At 51.1% G+C, this 21,350-nt stretch overlaps 1 protein-coding gene across 2 annotated transcripts in view; it reads right to left on the minus strand.

The window, feature by feature from the left end:
- ACOX2 (acyl-CoA oxidase 2) overlaps positions 1-14,758 on the minus strand; it is a 28,227-nt gene extending 13,469 nt beyond the window's left edge. Inside the window, exons 1-11 of one of the 2 annotated variants that reach the window (XM_033132594.1) lie at positions 14,512-14,758; positions 11,655-11,926; positions 11,076-11,238; positions 10,716-10,867; positions 10,210-10,317; positions 7,618-7,737; positions 7,154-7,269; positions 6,280-6,452; positions 4,091-4,253; positions 2,821-3,011; positions 911-1,090 (exon numbers count right to left, since the gene is read on the minus strand). In XM_033132594.1, the coding sequence (XP_032988485.1) occupies positions 911-1,090; positions 2,821-3,011; positions 4,091-4,253; positions 6,280-6,452; positions 7,154-7,269; positions 7,618-7,737; positions 10,210-10,317; positions 10,716-10,867; positions 11,076-11,238; positions 11,655-11,814 (1,526 nt within the window). In that variant the 5' untranslated portion in view covers positions 11,815-11,926; positions 14,512-14,758. The remainder of the gene's footprint in view (positions 1-910; positions 1,091-2,820; positions 3,012-4,090; positions 4,254-6,279; positions 6,453-7,153; positions 7,270-7,617; positions 7,738-10,209; positions 10,318-10,715; positions 10,868-11,075; positions 11,239-11,654; positions 11,927-14,511) is intronic. The other variant, XM_033132593.1, reaches the window with a different exon arrangement.
- Positions 14,759-21,350: the final 6,592 nt, after the last annotated feature.

The following is a 21,350-nucleotide window of genomic DNA, read 5'->3' on the forward strand; positions in this document are numbered from 1 at the left end:
GTTTTGCTTTTCCCACCTCCCCCAAATAAAACGTTAGCTCTGCGAGGCCTGGACTTTTTATCAGACTGGTTTATCGGTAGCTCTTTAGTGCTGAGAATAGTACCTGACGTATTGTAAGCACTTAATAAATATTTGTGGAATAAATAATGTCGCAAGTTGCTTGTGATCTTGAAATAACTATTAACCATTCCTGGGACCACAGGTTGGGATGTAATACCTCTTAATTGTATATTGAAAATATTTTTTCCAAGTTGTGTTAGTTGGGGAAGGGTTCCAAAGGTTTCCTTTTTAAGTAGTCAGCTCTCTCCTCTTTCGTGATGGTGTTTGCGTTTATTCAGGACCTGTCTTTATTCCCAGCCCCTGGTATGTTTGGACATTTCTGACACATAGTAGGCGACTGACAATATTTACTGAATGACAGAACTGATGTCCTTGGTCTTATCCTTGTTCCCTGGAGCCTACTAGTCCTTGGAAATCAACTAATTCGATCCCTTGATGTAGTCATCCTTTTGAAAATTATTTTTAGATTGTGAGATATTTGAAACATAGGTGTATTGCTTTATTTGTTGGTATTTACATACCAGTATATTTGTGGTATTTACATTCATGGTATATTCTTTGTATTGCAAATCAGTAAGAACCTAGAGATTTAAAAAATGCATGTCACTGGCCAGAGAGGTGATGTCCTGCTAGCCTGACCAGGATGGGGCAGTGACGGTGGTCCATGCCTGGTGGGTGTGACGTCCCCTTCTCTCTGCCCACAGTGGCAGGAGCTGAGAAGACTGAGAAGGTAGGGGGAGGGGCTGGTTTTTGGAAGAGTATCCAGGAATGCCCACGCAATCCCAAAGGTCCTAATGCTGGAAGGAGCCTGCCCCAAGGTGGGATGGCTGATTTCTCAGCTGTGACTCACCTGACTGCCACGTGTGCCCAGGCCCTGGTGTAGAGTTCTGGGTGAAGGAAGTCCGCTGCCCTGTGTGCTGGGCATCTGGCCAGGTCAGGTGCGGTCAGGTACGCAACAGACTGAGGGAAAGACTTCTGCAGTGTGGAGCCTGGGGATGCCTGGGCCTGCAGGTAGCTCTTTATCAAAAACCTAGGGGTGGGCAGAGGCAGGTGAGAGGGTGGGGAGTGCTGTGGGACAGCCCAGCACCCCCTCTTCCAGAGACATGCACTCTGCGTCCGCTGTGGAGAGCCAGGGCCACACAAGTTCTCACCCAGGCCCTCCTGATGGTCACTTCTTGCTCCAGGCACTCCCCCCCCACACCCAGTTGGCCTGCTGTGAAGCCTTCGGGTAGTGTGCCCTGAGGCTGTACTTCCTTCATGAGGAAAGTGGGCTGCAGCCGTGGAGCTGGGCAGACACTCACACCCCGAACATAAACCCTTTGGCTATCTGAGCAAACAGAATCTTCTGTGTTGGTTAGGAGCTTGTGGTTTGGGATTCATGACGAACTGTACAGCGACTGTGGAAATTAAATTTTTCTTAGCTGAATAAAGGAGGATAGATGTCGGGATGCAAAGAGGAGTGGGAGGATTACAGGTGACTGTTAGCTTCTTCCTTATGATAATCCAGTGGTTACAGGCTCTGGGCTCACACAACCTTGGATTCCCATGCAGCTCCCCTGAGACCGAGGTGATGCTGTAGAAGTTACTTCACAGCCTCAGTTTGTCCATCTCTAGATGGGGATGGTAATACTTGCCTGACGGGGTTTGTGAAAATGGAATGAGATATTATCTGTAGAGCACAGAATGTCTAATACATGATATTGTATTCCTTTTGTAATTTAAAAAAACCCACAATAAATGTTATAAAAAATTCCAAGAAATGTTCTATAGCATAGTTGCCAGTAAACCTTTCCTTTCTGCATGGAGAAAGAAGTGTTTGTCCTGTTTTATCACCTGAGAATAGATGAACGTGAAAGTCTTTGTCAGAGACCCTAGTCCCCTCGGTAGATACAGAAAGATGAAAAGAGAGCCCCTGTTGGGAGGAGGCTGACTCAGCCTTTCCTCCCTGACCTCAGGGTGGAGCCTCCTGCGTGCAGCCCTGCGCTAAGCGCTAAGCCGGGTGCTGCGGGTGAGTGAGGCAGGCGCCCTTCCTGCCCTTCAGGAGCTCTGCGTCACACACACAGAAAGACGCTTTCAGCCTGGGGTAACGCTTCACGGAAACAGGACAGTGTTGGTTGGAGGCTGGGGGCGGTGCTACTGTAGATGTAGTGGTCAGGGAGGGCGCCTGAAGGAGGTGTCATCTGAGCAGAGACCGGAAGGACGAGAAGGAGCCCCCGACAACAGTAAACTGGGGACAGGGTTTAGGACGAGCGAGGGGCAGCCAGGGCCCCATGGCGGGGGGGGGGGGGGGGGGGGGGGGGGGGGGGGGGGCAGGAAGATGTGTGTGGCTGGCTGGCATAGTGAGCAGAGGCAGGAGGCTGCCAGGGCAGGATGGAGAGGGCGCAGGTCATGTCGTAGGGCCTTGGAGGCCGCAGTGTGGAATGTGGCATTTTCCTGTGAGCCGTGGGAAGCCAGCAAAGGACTTGAAGCAAGGGAAATATGTCATCTTCTCTGTGCTGGCTGCCAGTGGAGAAAGGACTGAAGGGGGTGGAAGCAGGAGAGCAGGACAGACGCCGCTGTACAGGTGATGGGACTGGCTGGCTGGGAGCTGCAGCGAGTCTGGGGGGAAGTGGGTGGATTAGAGACACACGTGGCAGTCGGACGCTTCCTGACGGCACTCCCCAAAGTCTGCTCCCTCTGCGGACACCAGACAGACGCTTCAACCCAAACAGAAGCCCCAGGGGCCAGGCAGAGGAGGCCCGGGACCAGCCTCAGCCTTACCTGGCCGTCTGCAGGTACAGCACAGTGTTCTCACCCTCGTAGGTGCAGGAGGCCGTCACTCTGGTGACCAGTGATGGCAGGCCGCTCAGCTTTGAGTAGCCGTGCCCGCCGCAGGCTCTGCGACACAGCTCAGCCCCCTGGGTGCAGAAGTCTGCTACCATGGCCTTTGCACCTGAGCTCAGTGCGTGTAGCTGCAAGAACGGGAAGGGGGTCAGATGGTGTAAGGGGGTCCTCCGGGAACAACCGTCTGTACCACTCACTGAGTGCAGGTAAGAATTGTTTCCTCAGCTCACAACTTTATGAATGAGAAGGCTGAGACTCAGGTTCTGGGACTCGCCCAAGATCACACAGTGAGCCAACACCACAAAGGACGATAAGAATGAAGGAAAACCCTCCAGGCCATTCTTCAGGGTCTTGGGAACTGGGTGCTTCCTGGATGGGATTCACTGTCATCCAGGAGCCGTAGACTTTGCGGGCAAGCAGAGGTTTGGGAGAGCTGGCCTGTGAGGATGCGAGTCCACCATCAGCCTGCTGCCCTGGGTTGGAAGCCAGGCTGCCAGGCAGCAGACCTGGTTTGAGTTTGGGTTCTTAGAAGCTCCTAGCCATCTGCAGGCTTCCTGTCCTTGGGGGAGGGTTTAACCTCTCTGCACTTCACTTTTCCTCACCTGTAAACAGGATGGGAATGGTGCCTGCTGTGCAGTTCAAGGATTAGTGAAGCCATTGGGCCTGGATAGAACGAACCTTAGTGTCCAGGGAAGTCCATAGCCCTTTATCTCAACCCCTTGGGGCCAGATGCGTTTTAGAATCAGAATGTTTTTGAATTTCAGAAAGGTAAAGCAGGACATTTAAGGTATATTGTATAGAATACACCTAGAGGAGTCTGGGGCAGCCTTAGCGATCAAACACGTTAATATTTATACTGAGAAAGGTACACTCAATGGGATAAATCATGTCAGTTCAGGTCAAACTGTGCCACCAAATGAATTCTAAACAACTTTTGGTTTTCAGGGCTTTTTGGGTTTCAAATGTGCATTAGGGATTGTACACCTGTGTTCTATGTACTATGTGTGATTACTTCCTCTAACATTTTTGGAGCTTTCTGGGGACCCCATGGGCTGGATTTCCACGTCGGGGTACAGTTCTCCCTAGGTGCCCTGACCGGTTGGAAGGCTGGGGAAGGGAAAGTGGAAGGGGCCCATGGGAGCAGACTGGGCAGAAAAGGCCAGCCACCCTCCCAGTGCCCACCCATCTGCCCGCAGACAGCACATACCTCAGGCAGGAGGCTGAAATCTCTGTTCAGGATGGCACTGTAGGAGCGATGGAAGAATTCCAAGAGGTTGTTCGCCAGGAAATGGAATGCATAGGCCGTGGCCAGCTGAGGAAAGAGTTTCTGCTGCTGTGTCTGGTAGTCCAGGACTTTTGCCTCTGGGCCACTTAGGGGAAGAAAAGTGGAAGGTTTAGAAGATTGCTACATGCCATATCCACCTTCCCATATCGCCAAAGCCAGAAAGCCTTAAACTGACAGTTTTTATGTCTCATTAGAGAACAGACCCAAAATGGCATAAGGCAATAATAATCTTTTAAAATCCCACCTAACATGAATATCCCCTCATTTCACTCCAGAAATATTGACGTCTGCTTATGGCTGCTGCCCCTTGTTGGGCAAGGTTTACAAAATACAGCATATGCACCATAGCATCCTGCTAAAACCCACCAAGTTCTGAGTTCTAGCACATCCGGTCCCAAGGAGTGTGGGTGAGGGGTTGTGGTCCTGTATCCCTGAGGATTTGAACCTGGACCTTTTACTACCAGGTGCACTCGCCGTGTGCTGGGAAGTATGTTGAGCCTAATCATTAACTCAGAATGTGAAGGTGAGTCCGATGGAGTCCCAGGCTGGGGACTGTGCCTGTCTTGTCCGCTGCGGTGCCCTCAGAGCCTAAGGCCGTCCAGCATGCAGAGCCTGCAGTAACACCATTTGTGGATTGAAAGAAGGTGTGAGAGAGAAGCCTCCATGGCTGATGGGAAGAAACCTGGCATTTCTTCTTTGGGCCAGCAGCCCCTCACCTGGACATGTACTATTATGACCATCCTTGGGACATTTCTGCAACTCAGAAAACGGGGCTCCACACAGGACATCGTCGACGACAGCACCTTCCCAGTGCCCCTGTTCTCCAAGCACACAGCCTCAGCCCAGCATGCTGAGGCCCAGGCCGGCTGAGGGCGCTGTGGCTTTGCCAGAGGCAAGGACCCTGGCTAAGGGCCGGTTACGCTTTATTGCACTCCACCCTCACCACCTCCCTGAAAGACCTTTCCTGTCATGCCCATTGTGTAGATGAGGACGCTGAGGGACAGAGACGTGCGACGGCTAGCCAGAGCTCCCCCAGCTAGCAGGTGGCTGAGCAGGTGTGGCCCCCACATCTGCCTGGCACCCAGCCCTCAGGCCACTGTGCATTAGACGCCCGATCCATGTGCCCAGGGAATGAAACACTACCAGACTGTTGGGCTGGATGTTCTCAATTCCAGTCCTGGTGATGTCACTCTTTACAAGTGAGAAAACTTGCCAAGGAGGGCAAAGGACTTGCCCAGGGTCACTTAGCAGAATTGGGCCAGGAACCGCCAGACTGAAGCCCGTCTCGCAGCACCATGAGCTCAATCAGTTTTGCTGGCCCTGCTCTACCTCTCCCTTCCTGTGCACAAACTGGGGCAACCACATGCCCAGGCTCCATTTGCTGCATCCTGGGCGAGTCCGCTTGAGATATAGTTACTCTAAAAAATGATGTGTTGTTTACCTGAAATTCAAATTTAACTGGCAGTCCTATATTTTTATTTGCTGAATTTGGCAACTCTGTGTGTGTGTCTGTACACGTGTGTGCACATGTGTACAATACACATTAAAACAGAGTACAGTCAGCCCTTGGTATTTGGTGCCATGGGGTAGAGGGAGTGTCAGTCGGACATAGCCGTGTACAACAAAATGGATCCAGATTTGGACATACCACAGCTGGGTGTTGACATTCACAGCCAGACAGAACCAATGTCCGCCTTAGAGTCTGATGTGACAGATGGGCTTTGTCAGACACAGTTACACCCTGACAGAGCAAACTCAGGAGCCACAGTCACCTGCAACTTGGCAAGTAGCTGACCCAGACATAGCTGTACAGGACCTAGTTGGACTCGGACAGACAAACTGAGTCAAGGTCTGGTGGTATAGGGCCAAAGACACATGATTACACAGAGCCCGATGGGGCCAGACACAGACAGAATGTCGGGCCCGCTGATTAGCCGGAGGTAGAGACCCCATAGAAGTGGCCAGGTGGGCAGGGCCGGGCGGACGTGTACACCTGGAGGAGTAATGCGTGCGCCCTCACCCTGCTCTGGCAGAGGGACCCTGTCGGGGGCAGGTGCTGCGGGACTGACAGGTAGTCGTGTCTGCAGTGCCCAGCTCTGGGCGCCCCTCACCTGGGCCGGAGCTGGGACTGGCGGCGTATGACTGAGTAGCGAATGGCGATGACACAGGCCTTCTGCAGCAGCGGTGTGATCTCGCCCAGAAGCAGCTCCACCCGCGTCACCACCATGGAAAGGTAGTTGCTCTGTGGTGTCCCAAGCTTGATGTAGGTGCCATCTGGCAAGACCTGGTAAGCCAAGGACAGGTGCTGGGTCTGAGCCAAGGCTCCCCAGCCGGGCTCACCCAGAACCGTGGGCCTCCATGCCTTGTGGGAACCACAGTACTCAACACTGTTTCCCTGGAGTAGGCACAGCTGGCTACCAGCCCAAATGTGCCCGTTTGGCCGTGCTGATGGTTAAAACGGAAACATCTGTGCTTGTCACTAAATAGCCACTGTGTCAAGTGCTCTGGTTCACAGCTCTTCTCCTGGGACACCCTGGCCTTTCCCACAGTCCATAGCTAAAGGTAATGCGTGGCAAAATGTGGACTTCCAGAAGTTTCTCCAGCACTTGGCTGGTGTCTGTTCAGTGATTGGTTGTGTCCAGGCCTCACTGTAGGTGAATACGCATGTCATCCTTAGCCCCACCCCTTTTCTCTTCAGATTGCCATGCCACCCATCCCATGATGGCTCTGTCACCCACCCCATGAGGTGAGCATTCACCTAGGAGAACTCTGAGGCTCCGAGAGACCAAGTGACTTGCCCAAGATCACACAGCTGCTAAGCTGGGGTTTTTCCCAGGTCTGTGGGATACCAGAGCCTCTCTGGGGGAGAAATGTCTCAAACTCAACTTTGTGGAGGAGGAGCCAGAGGCAGCAGCAGCCTGGGCGTGGGGGGGCAATGTCCCCTCTCCAGGCAGTGCAGGCCTGTAACCTCCCCAGAGCCCCCACCTGTGCAAAGCGACTCAGCATATTCTCCCTGGGGACCCGCACATGGTCCAGCCGCAGGAAGCCGTTGTCCGTTTGCTCAAAGTCCATCTTGGGCCCAATGTCTCCAACGGTGATTCCTAGGAGGAGATGGAGTTGGGAACGTCCATCAGTTATGTGCTTGCTGTCTGCCAGGTACCACGCACACACACATTCCACGTCCTCTGAGCCTCACAGCGGCCTGTGACACTGAGATTATTATACCTGTTCTGCAGGTGACCAAGCTGAGGTCAGACAGGTGCTGAATCTTGCTCAAGACCACTCCGCTAGTTAGCACCAGGTCTGTCCAACGAGACCCTCCCCTGCCCCGCTCGCCCAAGGGTGACATGTCCCAGCTTTTCCCATGGACCTCTGGAGCCCCAGGACAGGGAGGCGTGGTGGGGGGTCTCCTCCTGGCAGGGGTCCTGAAGGGAGCAGCATGGGCTTACCTGGCAGGGGGGTGTGGTCCTGGAGGCTCCGGATGGGCACGATGAAGGCGTGCATCCCCCGCCGGGCTCCGGAGCACATCAGCTGGGCCTGGACCAGAGCGTGGGTGGCCGACCGTCCCACTGAGGGCAGAGAGGAGGCCCCGGGTGATCCCTGGTGTATGAGGCCCTGGTGTACATTGCTGACAGGCTAACCTCATCAGGAACCTGCTGTGAGCCTGTCTACAGTGAGCCTGCTGTAACAGGTGAGGAGGACCAGCGTGGCATGGGGAACAGCAGGCCTCAGGCCGGATAGGGGTTGGTTTGATCTGCCTCAGAGGGCGTGGATCGGGAGGATCCCAGGGAGCCTGGAGGGCGAGGGGCGTTTTCCAGGGAAGCCCCACGGGGAAGGGTGTGCAAGGCCGAGGGAACAGTGTGCTCGGCAGCCTGAGGACTGGATCGGCTTGGTGGAGCTGGGCAGTGGAGGAGGTGGCATCCACACATGTTCAAGGTACCCCTCAAGGTACCCCTCAACTCACGTGGCCTCACCTCATCCTTGGAAATGACTGGAACAATCCACAGAACTTTAACGTGAGTGGCTTTAGAATACACTGGGTTGGAGGGATTTATAGAGAGCTGTTTGGTGGCTGGAGGTGCAGGGGGTTCTGTCTAAACAACAGGTTTGTGTACAGACCACCCTACAATTACACAGGCAGGACCCCCGTGGGTCAGGGAGGCGCAAGGAGGCTGATAGCGAGCCTTAGGGGACCAAAGCTGTCCACACCGCCTGTGCTCTCTTCCAAAGGCAAAGCGTGACAATGGCTATGGATTTTAATGAAAACAGTCCAAATGGAACAATCTGGGAAAGCTTAGCATCTATTAAAATTTGGTTCTACAACAGTCTCCTGAAGTGTGTGCCCTTGAGTCATTTTCTTTGGAATCAAGGAGACAGGACTTTACGTCAGAGCTGCTGGGGTGTGTAAGTCAGGATGCATGGTGAGAACACGGGTCCTGTGTCACAGGGAGAAGTGTGCAGCGCTGCCCTTACCCCAGCTGGGACTAGGGACTAGGGCACCTTTGAAAAGTCACTTTTCACAGAGGGGGAACCCCCCCCCCCAAGAACCAAATAAATCTAGCAGTGGCATGCTAGAGGCACTGTGAAATGAGCAAGCTTTTTGTTTTTTCTGTCCTCAAAAACCTATTAATAGGGGCAGCCAGTTGGCTCAGTTGGTTAGAGCACAGTGCCCATAACACCAAGGTCACTGGTTCGATTCCCACATGGGCCAGTGAGCTGCGCCCTCCACAACTAGATTGAGAACGACTTTACTTGGAGCTGATGGGTCCTGAAAAAACACAGTGTTCCCCAATAGTCCCCAATTAAAAAAATAAAAATAAAACACCAAAAACCTATTACTAAATCACCTAACTATAATAAACACAGATAATTGCCATTTATCAAAATCCATTGGTACTACTGGACCCTGTGCTGGTGCTTCCCAGTTCTTCCAGGGCAGGTATGATGAGTCCCACTTTCCAGATACAGAAACTGAGGCTTAGAGAGCAGGGTAACCCCTCCACTCAAGGTTACTGGCCTGGAGGGGCAGAGCTGGGATTTGAACTCTCCGATTTCAGAGGCTGGTTACTTTTCTGGTTACCTTGTGGTTGAGAGCTCACTGGCCCATGTGGGAATCAAACTGGCAGCCTTCGGCGTTAGGAGCACGGAGCTCCAACCGCCTGAGCCAACGGGCCGGCCCCTTTTCTCTGCAGTTTTGACAGCAGTCATTCATTCTCTCTCTGCCCTCCTATTTCTCTTTCCTTCTCTGTCTTTCTCTGTTAGTCTCTCACCTCTCGCGGTCTCTCTCTCTGCTTTAGTTGGACTTCTCACATTCGTTGTATACTTTTTTCTGTATCAGCTTTCACCAAATGGGTCCCCAAGTGCCACGGATTTGTCCTAGGCGGTGTAGTCTCAAATCGGGGGAAGAGGACCTTGGTGGGACCCCCCTCCTTGGGGCGTGGCCCATCACTGAGCCTCAGGGAAGCATGGTGCTGTCGCCACCTGGTGGCCACAGGGAGGTGCGGTGCTGGTGGCCTGACTGGTGCTGGTGGTGGGTGTGAGCCTTTCACACGTGTGGAGCAGGGTTGGGTGGATGTTTTTCTCAGTGTGTAATCCCAGGGCCCTGTGCTCTGGCTGGTGGCAAGCTTTGGGGGATGAGAGGACCTGGGATTGGGGAAGTGCCTGGGACTAGGGCCAACTCTGTGTGTGTGTGTGTGTGTGTGTGTGTGTGTGTGTGCATGCACACGTGTGTGGAGAGGTGTGTGGACAGCGTGTATGGGAGAAGCCTTGGCCCTCATCACCCAAAGGTTGGGTTGATTTCCTCAGTACGTGAAAGTTCCCAGGGGGCCTCTTGGCCACTCACTGATGAAACTCTTCATATCCCACCTATTTCACAGAGTAGGAACCTGAGGCTCAGAAAGCTGAATTGACTTTGCCAAGGTCACTATCCCAGAGCAGGGACTCAATCAGAGGTGCGCTGGACGTCAAAGTCAGTGATATTCTGCTATCCCGCTTTGTTCTCCTTGGGGACAGATAGGGCTGGGTGACGGAAGGGTACTCACAGTCACCCGGCCACCATTTGATGGCAGTTATCGAGGGGCTGTGCAGCACAAACTCCTGGGTATCTGCATCGTAGGTGGCTTCAGTCTCCAGGCCCTGAAGATACGTCCCTGGAATCAAGGATGGGAGTTAGACATGGGCCCTGGGTGGGAATCTCACCCGGGGATCAGTGTCTATGCAGCCTGGAACCCTCAGGCACCAGCCCAGTATGACTGGGGGTGTCTCCCAGCTGTACTTACAGGCATTTCTTTTACCCATCGGCTGTGGTGGGGACAGACGGCCAGCCCCTGGCAAGGGATGGTTGCTGACATTTCCAGAAGGAACTACTTGCCCCACTGCTCTAGTTATACGTTTGTATAAATTAGAAAAAGACACTATTGCTTCCTCCAGACCCTTGACTGCTGTAACATTTTCGTATTAACTGTACAAATCTATGACTACGGAGACACGAATGCACGCTGTGGAACTGTGCGGTGCGTGTCCGCTGCCTGCAGCAGCCCTGGCTCACCATGTCCCAGTTCTGTCTGGGCATACGTTGCGATGATCTGGAACTTGTTGCAGAGCGGGGCCCATTTGGCAATCTGCTCGTCCGAGCCCAGGCTCCTGAGCGCTTTCACGAAGATGTGGTGTAACCCTAAGGCCAGGTCTCCAGAAAGGGTTCTGTGGGGAGGAGACGCTGTGAGTGAGCAGCCCACTGGGAACGGGCCCAGGTAACCCTCAGCACGAGCAAGGCAAGAGGGAAGGGGCACCTTGTGTCCTGCTTCCCCAACAAGTGCTGCCGTTGTCAGGGAGAATAGCTTATGGGGCTGGGGTTCTGGGGGATCCCAGGTGAATTCCTCTCTGGTGGGGCTGCCCTGCCAATGAGCACCTGGAAGCGTAATGTAATTCACGACTGTCTTCCAACCAGCCCAGGCGCTCTGCTAGTTTCTGGATGTGGAATTTCTTCTGAATGCTGGCCTCATAGCGCTCATTCTGGCTCATGAAATAATTATCCTTCAGGTTAAACACTGGGTCGCCGTGGATGATGCTCTCTGCCGGACACAGAACAGTGGGCTTAGGGACCTGGGTGAGATTCCGGGAAGCTTCACATCTTCCCACCCACTTGCCTCATGGATGTGGAAAGGCAGGCAGACGTTACTGACATTTTACAGATGAGCTGACAGGCCTAGAGGTGGGAAAGTGCTTGCCCAAGGTTACAAAGCGCTGCAGTAACAGCATGAGGGCCGGCATCCCGGTCTTTTGCTGCCTAGGGCTCTTCTGTCCCTCAGACAGGCTCAGGGAATATTGATGTGTTAAAGATGCCTGCCAGCCCAAGGGAATGAATCTGTAACAGTTGCGTGTTGAGAGCAAACTTTGTTGTTCGAAGGTGGGACTGCTAGTGAAGGACTCTTCTTCCAAGAAGTTTGTGGGCACAAAGCAGATGTTCCATTGCTCAGCCTCCTCTTACCAACTTTCCTCCGGAGAGTAGTGTTCTGGGCGCCTCCGTCCAGGATGTTGGTGAGTCGTTCCACATCAAAGGACTGTGTGTACCTCTCGCTCGCTATGTCGGGGTGCACTTGCCTGCTCCAGGGATCCCCCATCGACACTCGGTGCACTGGGCGGTCCATCCTCGCCTGGATTGGCCTGGCGTTTGAGGAGAGAGTGAGGAGAGAGTGAGGAGTTTCCCCTTATTTGTGGTTTTGCTTCCCATAGTTGCAGCTACCCGTAGTCAACTGCAGTCTGAAAGAATTATACGGAGAATTTCAGAAATAAACAATTCATAAGTTTTAAATTGTGCACCATTCTGACTAGCGTAATGAAATCCCTCGAGTCGCGCTGCGTCCCACCGAGGACATGACTCAACCTTTTGTGCAGCGTCTCCACGCTGCAGACGCCACTGCCCGTTAGTCACTTGGTAGCTGTCTGGGCTATCAGATTGCCTTTCGGGGTGTCACAGTGCTTGTGTTCAGGTCACCCTTATTTTACTCAGTAATGGCCCCAGGGTGCAAGAGTAGTGATGCTGGCAATTTGGACACGCCAAAGAGAAGCAATAAAGTGCTTCCTTTAGGTGAAAAGGTGAATAAAGTACAATAAGATAATTTCGAGAGAGACCATTTGTGTAACCTTTATTACAGTATAGTTATAATTGTTCTATTTTATTATTAGTTATTGTTAATTTCTTACTGTGCCTAACTTATAAATTAAACTTTATCTTAGATATGTATGTATAGGGAAAAACATGGCATATAGAGAGCTCGGTACTATCAAAGGTTTCAGGCATCCATAGGGGCTCTTGGAACAGATTGGGGATCAGGGGGACTGCCGTACTTCTGGCCTGGCTGCTCTGAGCCTTGGGCGGTGCTAAGAACCTGTGTGCAGGAGGAGCTGCCGAGGGCTGAGCAGCGTCTATGCAGGCCTGGCATTCTCTGGCACCGCCGCGGGCAGGGCTGATGGGTGGAGGAAAACAACTCTCAAATTCTTGAGTGCCACTCCACCCCCACGCTCCTCCCTGTGGGCACATGGCTGTGTACCAGGCCTTGTCTAGGTGTTGTATGCAGGAATTGCTCAGTAAATGGAAGATCAATATGTGTTAGCCAAGATTTGGACAGGATCTGATTACAAAGCTCGTGCTCTGTCCACTGCAGCTTGTGTTGCAAGCACTGCCTAGGGGAGTCCTCACACGTCAATGAAGATCACACAGAAGGAAATTAATCTTAGATTAACTGTGTGGCTTCTACCTGCCCGGGAGTTGGATGGCGTCTGATCACACAGCACATGCCCTGTCCTTGCTATAGCCCCGCCATGGGACATATCGGGGGGACCTGTGGCCCCATTCACTCTGTCCCCTACATCCTGGGCTCATTGGCCCATTTCTGTGAGCCTGGAGGGTTACTGTGGAGCTGAGGGGAGGAAGCCTGCTTCTTGCCTGTGAAGTGTTCGCCCTGGAACCCCTGTGTGTTCCTCGTGGCCAAGGTGGATCCTGCATCCTTCACAGCAAACCCTCAGCCTCCTAGAAGCCCCTGCTCCCCGACAGGGCACCCACCAGGTACAGTCTGTTCTATTTCTCAAGGCTCTCGAATCCATCTGTTCCTCCCACTCGTGTGGCTATCACCCCAGGCCACCATCATCTCTCACCTGGCCTCAGTGTGTCTCTTGTCTGTTCTCCTGGCTGCAGGGTGGACTCTTAAACTACAATCACATCGTTTTCCTCCCCTGCTTGAAATTTGCTTCTTGGTGCCCACACTTTGCCTCTGCTATTTCCCGGGTGTTTCTAGTCAGCCCAGCCTCCAGGGACCCCTCCTCTAATGACAGTAGTGCCCCATGGGAGAACTGAGCACCTTTTCAGTGCCCCAAAGCCCGTGCTATTAGAATGGACAATATTTACTCGAATGCCCCTTTCCAAGGCAGTGAGTATCAAGGGGGCTGGCTCTGCTTTTTCTTGGTTCCCAAGAGCATAGTTCACAGGAAGCACACTATTAATCTTTCCTGCAGGTGGCCCTGCTTTGATGCCCTTTCAGATACACTATGGTTATTATTACTGTTTTATAAATAGGACAGGAACCTCGAGAAGGGAGGAGACATTGTCAGGTCATGCAGCACACAGGCAAATGGGAATCACACACAGCCTTCCCAACCCACGTCCCTCAGTGGGCGGCTGGGCTGTGGGCTGCTGACTAGGGGCCTGGCGTGTTTAGGGAGCGCCCCCCCCCATACCTGCAAGTCACCTCGCCCGTTTTTTCTCTTCCTGCCTCACTTCCTCTCTGCCTCTTGCTCCCTCTGCTGCTGCCTCTTTGCTGTGCTGAACACTCTGGGCTCTCACCCTCTGACCCCCTGGCCCCGTCCCAGCCTGGGCTGTGTCCTCTTCCTGGGACACTCTTCCCCCGCATGTCCTCGGCTCCCTCATTACCTCCTTCAAGTCCCTGATCAGTCTCTGTCTCAGTGAGGCCCACGTGACCACCCTCTTTAAAATCCCAAGACCTCTTCCCCCAGCATTCCCAATCCCCCTCACTCTGCTCTACTTTTTCCCTTTTCCCTTGTCCTAACAGACAAGACCACTTACGCATTCATTACGTTTTTATTTATTCCTGTCTCCCCCTACTAAAAGGTAAACTCCAAGAAGGCAGGGATCTTTGTCACATTCATGCTGCTGTTCTAACACGTAGCCCAAGGCCTGGCCTGAAGGCAGAGTGTAGTAAATAAGTGTCCAGTGAAAGAAAGCAGTGCTCAGGGTCACTGGAGCCATGGGGAAGGCCATTACCGGGTGGCCCCGTCCTCAGGGGTCTCCCAGTCCCTCCCCTGCCCCTCAGCCCGCTGGCCTGACTCACCTCTGTCCTTCGTCGCCACTGTAGGCCTGGCCTGGCCTCTCTAGCTGTAGGCCTGGGCTGCTTGTGGGTGGCCCAGCCCCTTTCTCCTCCCCTCGAGAGGCGGCCCTGCCTGGCTGTTCTCTCAGCTCTCAGCTGTCCCCTGCTGCGTTCCCTGCATGTTCTCTTCTGCCCTCCTGTCTCCCTCAAGTGGATGCAAGGGTGTCGTGCCCAGCACCAGGCGGCCCTGGGAGGACTGCTGTGAAGATTACGCAGTGTGGACGGCTTCATATGAAGCTGGCTGGACAGCTACTTCCTCTCCCCGCCTATCTGGCCCTGCCTCCCAGAGCCTGGGCCTGCTGGAATGCACACACTTGTGCTGTGCACGAAGAAACCCCACAGCCCCCACCCAGAGTCCAGAGACCTGGGTTCAAATCCCAGCGGTGTGACTCTGAGTTACTTCACCCCTTAAAGTTTCCCTTCCCTTGTCTATAACTTACAGGGTAGAAAGGAAAGCTCTCGGTAAACTGTAAAGCCTCAAGCATTTGTAATTTGAGATTATTATTGTTTTCTTGGTTCCCTATAAGTGAATTTCTCAATTCCCAGGAGTCACGTTTGCTGGTGGAATTTCTGATTCTGGAGCAGTTGTGTGAGGCCTTTGGTTGTACGGGGTATGTCGATTTGTTTCCTGATCAATCCATGTTTCTGAGTGCCCGCAGTGATCTAAGCACTGCAGCACATACAGCAGGAAGCAAAAGTAAACTAAACTGAAGTGCACTAGTCCCCCCCTTGGGAAGCTTCCAGGCTGGGGTTGGGTGGCTGCTGGGGAGACAGATCATCTCAGTGGGAATGAGCAGGGAAACCTGGATGGGATACTCACAACCACTTGTAATGAATTTACAACCTTTTGTAAAAAGGTTAAAACCTTCTTGCCCTCTCTTCCTGCTCCCCCTGTCCCCGGGTCCCTCCTGCTTTATCTGGCCAGCTCTTTATTCCTTCCTCTCACCACAAATGTTACACTCTCGGGAAGTCATCCCGGTCTGGAGGAGAAGCTCCTGGGCTTGCTTTGTTAGCTCCGCGCTTTTGCACCTCGTGGTATAATGAACAATGTATGTTTGGTCTTTGACCCCAGTTCCTGGCACAGAGCTCTGAAGTGATAAGCTTGTCTTTTGTAGCTATGGTTGGGGGCCATTAGATAGCTTCAGGAAGGGGCCTGGTTGCCAGAAAGGCCAAGCCTTAATTAGAGGGTTGGAACTTTTAGTCTTCCCTCTACCCAACATTCAGGGAGGACGTAGGGGTGGTCTAATCACCAATGGCCAATGATTTAGTCAATTTTGCCTACATAATGACATCTTGATAAAATCCCTAAACACTAGGTTTGTGGGAGCTTCTGGGTTGGTGAACACATGGTGTGCTGGGAGGATGGTGTGCTCGAAAGAGCACGGAAGCTTCACGCTGCCCTGCACCCCCATACCTTGCCCTGTACGTCCCTTCCACTTGGCTGTTTCTGAGTTGCTTTATCCTTTATAATAAAGGGGTAAGCAGAAGTAAAGTGCTTTTCGAGTTCCCTGAGTCGTTCTAGCAAACAACTGCACCCGTGGAGGGGGTGTGGGAATCCCTGAATTTAGCCAGCAGGTCAGAACTATGGGTGGCCCCCAGGATTTGCAATTGGTGTCTGAAGTAGGGGAAGTCTTGTGAGACTGAGCCATAAACCTATAGTGTCTGCATTAACCCCAAGAGTTAGTGTCAGAATTGAATGGAATTGCTGGAAACCCAGCTGGTGTGAAAGAATTGGTTGTTGGTATGATCAACCGCATATTGGGTGTCACAGTGAGACAGGATAGTTAACATACTGTTAGGCAGACAAGAAAGTCCCTGTGGAATAAACGAAAACAAACTTTTGTTTATTTATCCTAAAACTTCAGGTTTTGAAATAAATCTTCACTCCAGGACAAAGATATGAGAATGCACCTTGAGGTTAATAAATTATCTCATAAATCCCTTTGGGCCTGACAATGGAGCAGATCTGATAGAACGAATGGAAGTTACTAATTAACAACCTAATCTTCAGGCATCGTGATCTCAACTCCCTAACAGTCCATGGTGATGACTTTCCCTGTGTAGACGGTAAGATTTAACATAACATTGAGACAGACCTGAGGCCTCAGCTGGATGCGGGGACGACTTCTCAGCTATCAGCCCTGAGGCCTGCTGTCCTTTGTCCTTCACCACTTACCCGCCTATAAAACCCCGTAATCGTTTTGGCTTGGGGAAGGTGGTTTTTCAGACGCGAGTCTGTCATCTTCCCTAGCTGCCGGCGTCTAGAATAAAAGGCACTTTTTCTCCTCACCAACCCTTGTCACTCTCGTTTTGGACTCTTCGGGCGCAAGCAGCACTGAACCTGAGTTCAGTAACAAAACCAAGAAATTAACACTGATACTCTGCTATTAACTAATCTTTACAACTCATTTGAGTGTGTTAGAGGATTCCTGTGATCAACCTCAGGTTCAATGACTTGCTAGAAGGACTCACTGAACTCAGAAAAACTGTTACTCTCGTGGTTATGGTTTATTACTGCAAAAGGATACAGATCAAATCAGCAAAGAAAAAGGTGCGTAGGGTGGAGTCCAGGAGAGACCAGGCGTGCGTGTCCAGTTGTCCTCTCCGTGTGGAGCTATATGGGCAGCATTTAATTCTCCCTGTGTGACAACACGCGTTAAGTACGAAAACTAGGGAAGCTCCCCCAGCCTTCGTGTCCAGGGTTATTAGGCATTGGTCAGAGGCCTGGCCTGCTGGGGGCTGACCGTAGTTACTCAGTCTCCAGCCCCTGCGGAAATAAACTGATACTGCGTGGCTACAGCCCCAGGTGTACAAAGACACTGCTCAGGCAGGACATCCAGGCTGTCAAGGGCCGGTTTTCTCTTTGGAATGTGCAGGTTTGAAATCCTGCTGTGTTAGCTACTTACTGCACATTGAGTTTGGCCAGTTTCCCCAATAATGTCTTTTTTCTGGTTTAGAACCCAATCCACCATTCCCCATTGTATTTAATTGTCCTGTCTCCTCCAATTGGTACAATTCCTCAGTCTTTCTTTGTCTTTTTAACCTTGATACTTTCAATGGTCCTGGTGAGGTGTTTTTTAGAATTGCCTCAAACTGACTTTGTTCTGAGTTTAAGCTCTTGATGTTCTTCTATTTGCTTTTTGGTACTTCATGTACATAACATTTTGTTTTTGTTTATTCAGATGCATTTGTCTTGTTACTGATTTCATCCTGTGTTGCCAACAGACAGAAATTTAACTCCTCATAGGTAAGATTAAGATACTATTTTGTGTTCTTATTTTTATAGTTTTAAAACATTTAACTTTCATTTGCAGTATTTTCTGCAAATGGTATAAGGTATAGATCTAAATGAATTCTTTCTTTTATATTGCTATTCTCTTATAAGGTATAAGGTATAGATCTAAATGAATTCTTTCTTTTATATTGCTATTCTCTTATAGAGACATTGTTATCTTTCTAGAACAAATTCATTTGCTGAATGCATGAATAACTTGCGGAGTATTGTGTTCATCTTACTATCTCATATATTAACTTCTTGTATTTGCTTGATTCTGTTTTGGAAATAACAGTTCTGTGTCAGTGGTTCGTTATTTCTGCCTTATCTTGATATCATATGGTTTTATAATTATCCTTTTGTTATGTTTTGAAATTTTAAAATTTGGTAGAGTTGAGCCCATCGTTTCTCTCTCTCTCTCTCTCTCTCTCTCTCTCTCTCTCTCTCTCTCTCTCTCTCTCTCTCTCTAATTTCTTTAATTTTCCTCCCTTGGCATTCCTACTTGCTTATTCTTTGAGATGAGTTTCTGTAGTGGACATCTATTGTTTTTGCCTGCTCAGCAACCTGTCCCCTTATTTTGTTTAGAAAATTCTTTTTTCAGATTAAGAAGTGCAAATTGCCCATTATAAAAATAGTCACGGGAATGTAAAGTACAGCATAGGGAATATAGTCAGTAATATTGTAATAACTATATATGGAGACAGATGGGTACTAGACTTATCGGGGGGATTACTTTGTAAGATATATAAATGTCTAATCACTATGTTGTGCACCTGAAACAAATAATATTTGTATGTCAACTATACGTGAAAATATTTTTTAAAAAGAAAATCCTTCTTTCCTGTGAGGAACCCATATGCTTTGGGTGGGGCTGCTTCTGTATCCCTGGGGACAAGAGGGTGGGCTAAAAGGAGTAGATAATACGGGGATGCACAAGGGTATGGTGTGTGAGGAAGTATGGGGTGACACCTCCCCACAAAATGAGGACTGAGAGAAGGGCAGAGGGTTTGGGGGTGACCAGCCATGAGGGAGGGATAGATGCCAGACAAGCTTAGGGACTAAGAGAACTAAACAAGTGGAAATAGGACTTGGAGGGGTCAGGTCAGTGACAGGTATGACAGAATGAAACTACTGAGGAAAGGGAAGATGATAATTAACTTTTATTGAGGATTGGCCACGTGCCTGGCACTTGCCAAACATTTTCTGTTTGCTAACTCAGTCCTCACAACAACCCGTTATGCTGGTATTACTAGAACGCTCATTTTACAGACAAGAAACTCAAAGGTATTAAGTAACTTGTCAAAGGTCACCCATCTGTGAGTGACAGAGCTGGGTATTGCACTCCGCCCCCAAATCTGAAGTTTGTCTGACTTTGTAGCCTGGGCTCTTAACAGCCATGCTGTCCACTGTCAGATGTCCTTCAAGGAGAGAGAGAAAGAGGAAGAAGGAACTTCCATCCTTTGAAACGTACCAGGCTCGGGCTAGACACTTGTTATGTTGTGTCAGGTTTCAGGACCTGAGAGGTGTATAGTAGGTGCTCAATGCATGTTTCTTTCCTTCCTGCTCCTTCCCCAAATTTCCGGGCAGGCATCTGAACCCTTATGTCCCATTTGGCCACTGTTGTGAGTGGAATGGGGATGGAAGTTGTGTCCCTGGGGCCCACTCTGCTAGACTGGTGTGGGCCAGGCCACCTGCGGCTGGGAAGGAGAATGGAGGGAGGCCATTTGGTCTCAGCATGCTTGCAGAATGTTTCTGGTGACAGATGGGAAAGCTTAAATGTGGGCGCTTTGCAAAACATCTTCCTGGAGCCTCTACCAGCAAGTGCTGCCAGAATAAATATGTGAGCTACAGTCAGGCAGACGTGGGTTCACATCTCGCTTCCCTCACCTACTGACTCTGTGTCTTTGGGTAGTGGCTTTGCCTCTCTAAACTTTGAATTCTTCACCTATGAAATGCAGGTAATGCCAGTCCTGGGGGAATAAATGAGAGAATCATATAAAGTATTTAGTCCAGTCCCTGGCAAGACACTAAATGTTCAATAAATATAGATAGCATTATCATTCTCTGTATCATTGATCTTGGAAATGTGATCCAGGAAGTTGCCCAGGTTTGTGACAAATACTGACTGGCAGAGCTGGGGCTTGAATCCAGATTTGGGCACAGAACAAGCGGAACACTGGCCTTGCTGGTGGAATGAGCATTTTAGATCAGGCGCCCCAATGTGTGTGCTTCAGTGGCTGGTCCCATGGGAAGCCCTTCTTGGAGGGGGAGCCCCAGCTCACTTAGCTATTTCCAGGCATCCCAGGAGAGCAGCCACGGTCCCTGGCTGGGCAACCCTACTCGTCTCTCTGAAGTTCTTTCTGGAAAGTAAATAGGCACACTTAAGGAGAGGGCCAGTTTTGGAGAAAAAGCCCAGCCTTGTGTCTTCTCTGGGTGAGTGCCAGCTGATCATCAACTCAACTCACTGCGATAGGCTGAGATGAGGGCAGTAACCACCAGGTGGGGGAGGGCTGTATTCTTGTGAAACCCAGCACAGGGCGCACCCTAAGGTAAGGCCCTGGTGGGAGCCAGCTGGTGGGGGTTGGTGGGTCTTTGGGGTACTGACACATCAAATCATTTCGGCCGCTGTTCAGCCATAGGTCCAGTCCTGCAAGGGCGCAGGAATGCCACTGCACTGGTCGATTCTAACCTGTTGGTGGGCTCTAGAAACTGGTGGCCTCAGGGGTGGGGCCGTGACATAGTGGGTGGGGCCATGGCAGTGGGTAGATGGTCCTCACTCCAGGATTCACGATGGTCTATGTTGGCCTGAGTCTATTTTTATAGGTGGAGGTCAGATCTCTTAAGTTCAGATGGACAAATGTCAGATCGAAGGTGAAATAGATTCCCGAATCTTTTGAAAAGGTCAGGATGGCACAAGAGCCTCCTAGGAGCCCTTTCTAAGAGCCAAGCCTGGTTATAATAGAAAAACATGTGTGCGTGGCTCTGTGTGAATCTCATCTCTCCACAGGAATTGTTTGTGACTTGTCAAGTCCCTTAATTTAAATTCACCTGAGGTTTGGTTTCTTCATTTGCAAAACGGGGATGATGATACTGAATTGTCATGGGTGGTGATGTTGCTGGCCTTCCATAAATGCAGTGGTCATTACTGACACCCACTCACAACCTTTTTGAACACCTACTATGTGCAGAGCCCTGGGTTAGGACTGGTTCAGGGTGAGCAGAATCAGACAGGGACCCTGCCCTCACAGGCCTAGGAGTCAGCATAATATCTAGCGTGGCAAGGGTGCCCTGCAGAAACAACTGGGCCTGAGGGCTCCCCAGGAGCACACACTGCAGAACCAGGGAGGGGCACCCTTCGCCGCCTGAGGTCTTCCCTCTCTCCCGGTTTTCGTACTTAGTCCTGTCTGCCATCGAAGAGGGTGCTCCCAGATCCAGACCAGGACTTGTGGTCTGGTGAGTATGAGAACAGGGCTTGCTGCTCTTGGCTCCCCGTGCAGGGCAGGTCTGATGTCAGAGGTCCGGCAGCAGC

Source organism: Rhinolophus ferrumequinum, chromosome 17 (assembly GCF_004115265.2).
Source record: "Rhinolophus ferrumequinum isolate MPI-CBG mRhiFer1 chromosome 17, mRhiFer1_v1.p, whole genome shotgun sequence".
NCBI lineage: Eukaryota > Metazoa > Chordata > Mammalia > Chiroptera > Rhinolophidae > Rhinolophus > Rhinolophus ferrumequinum.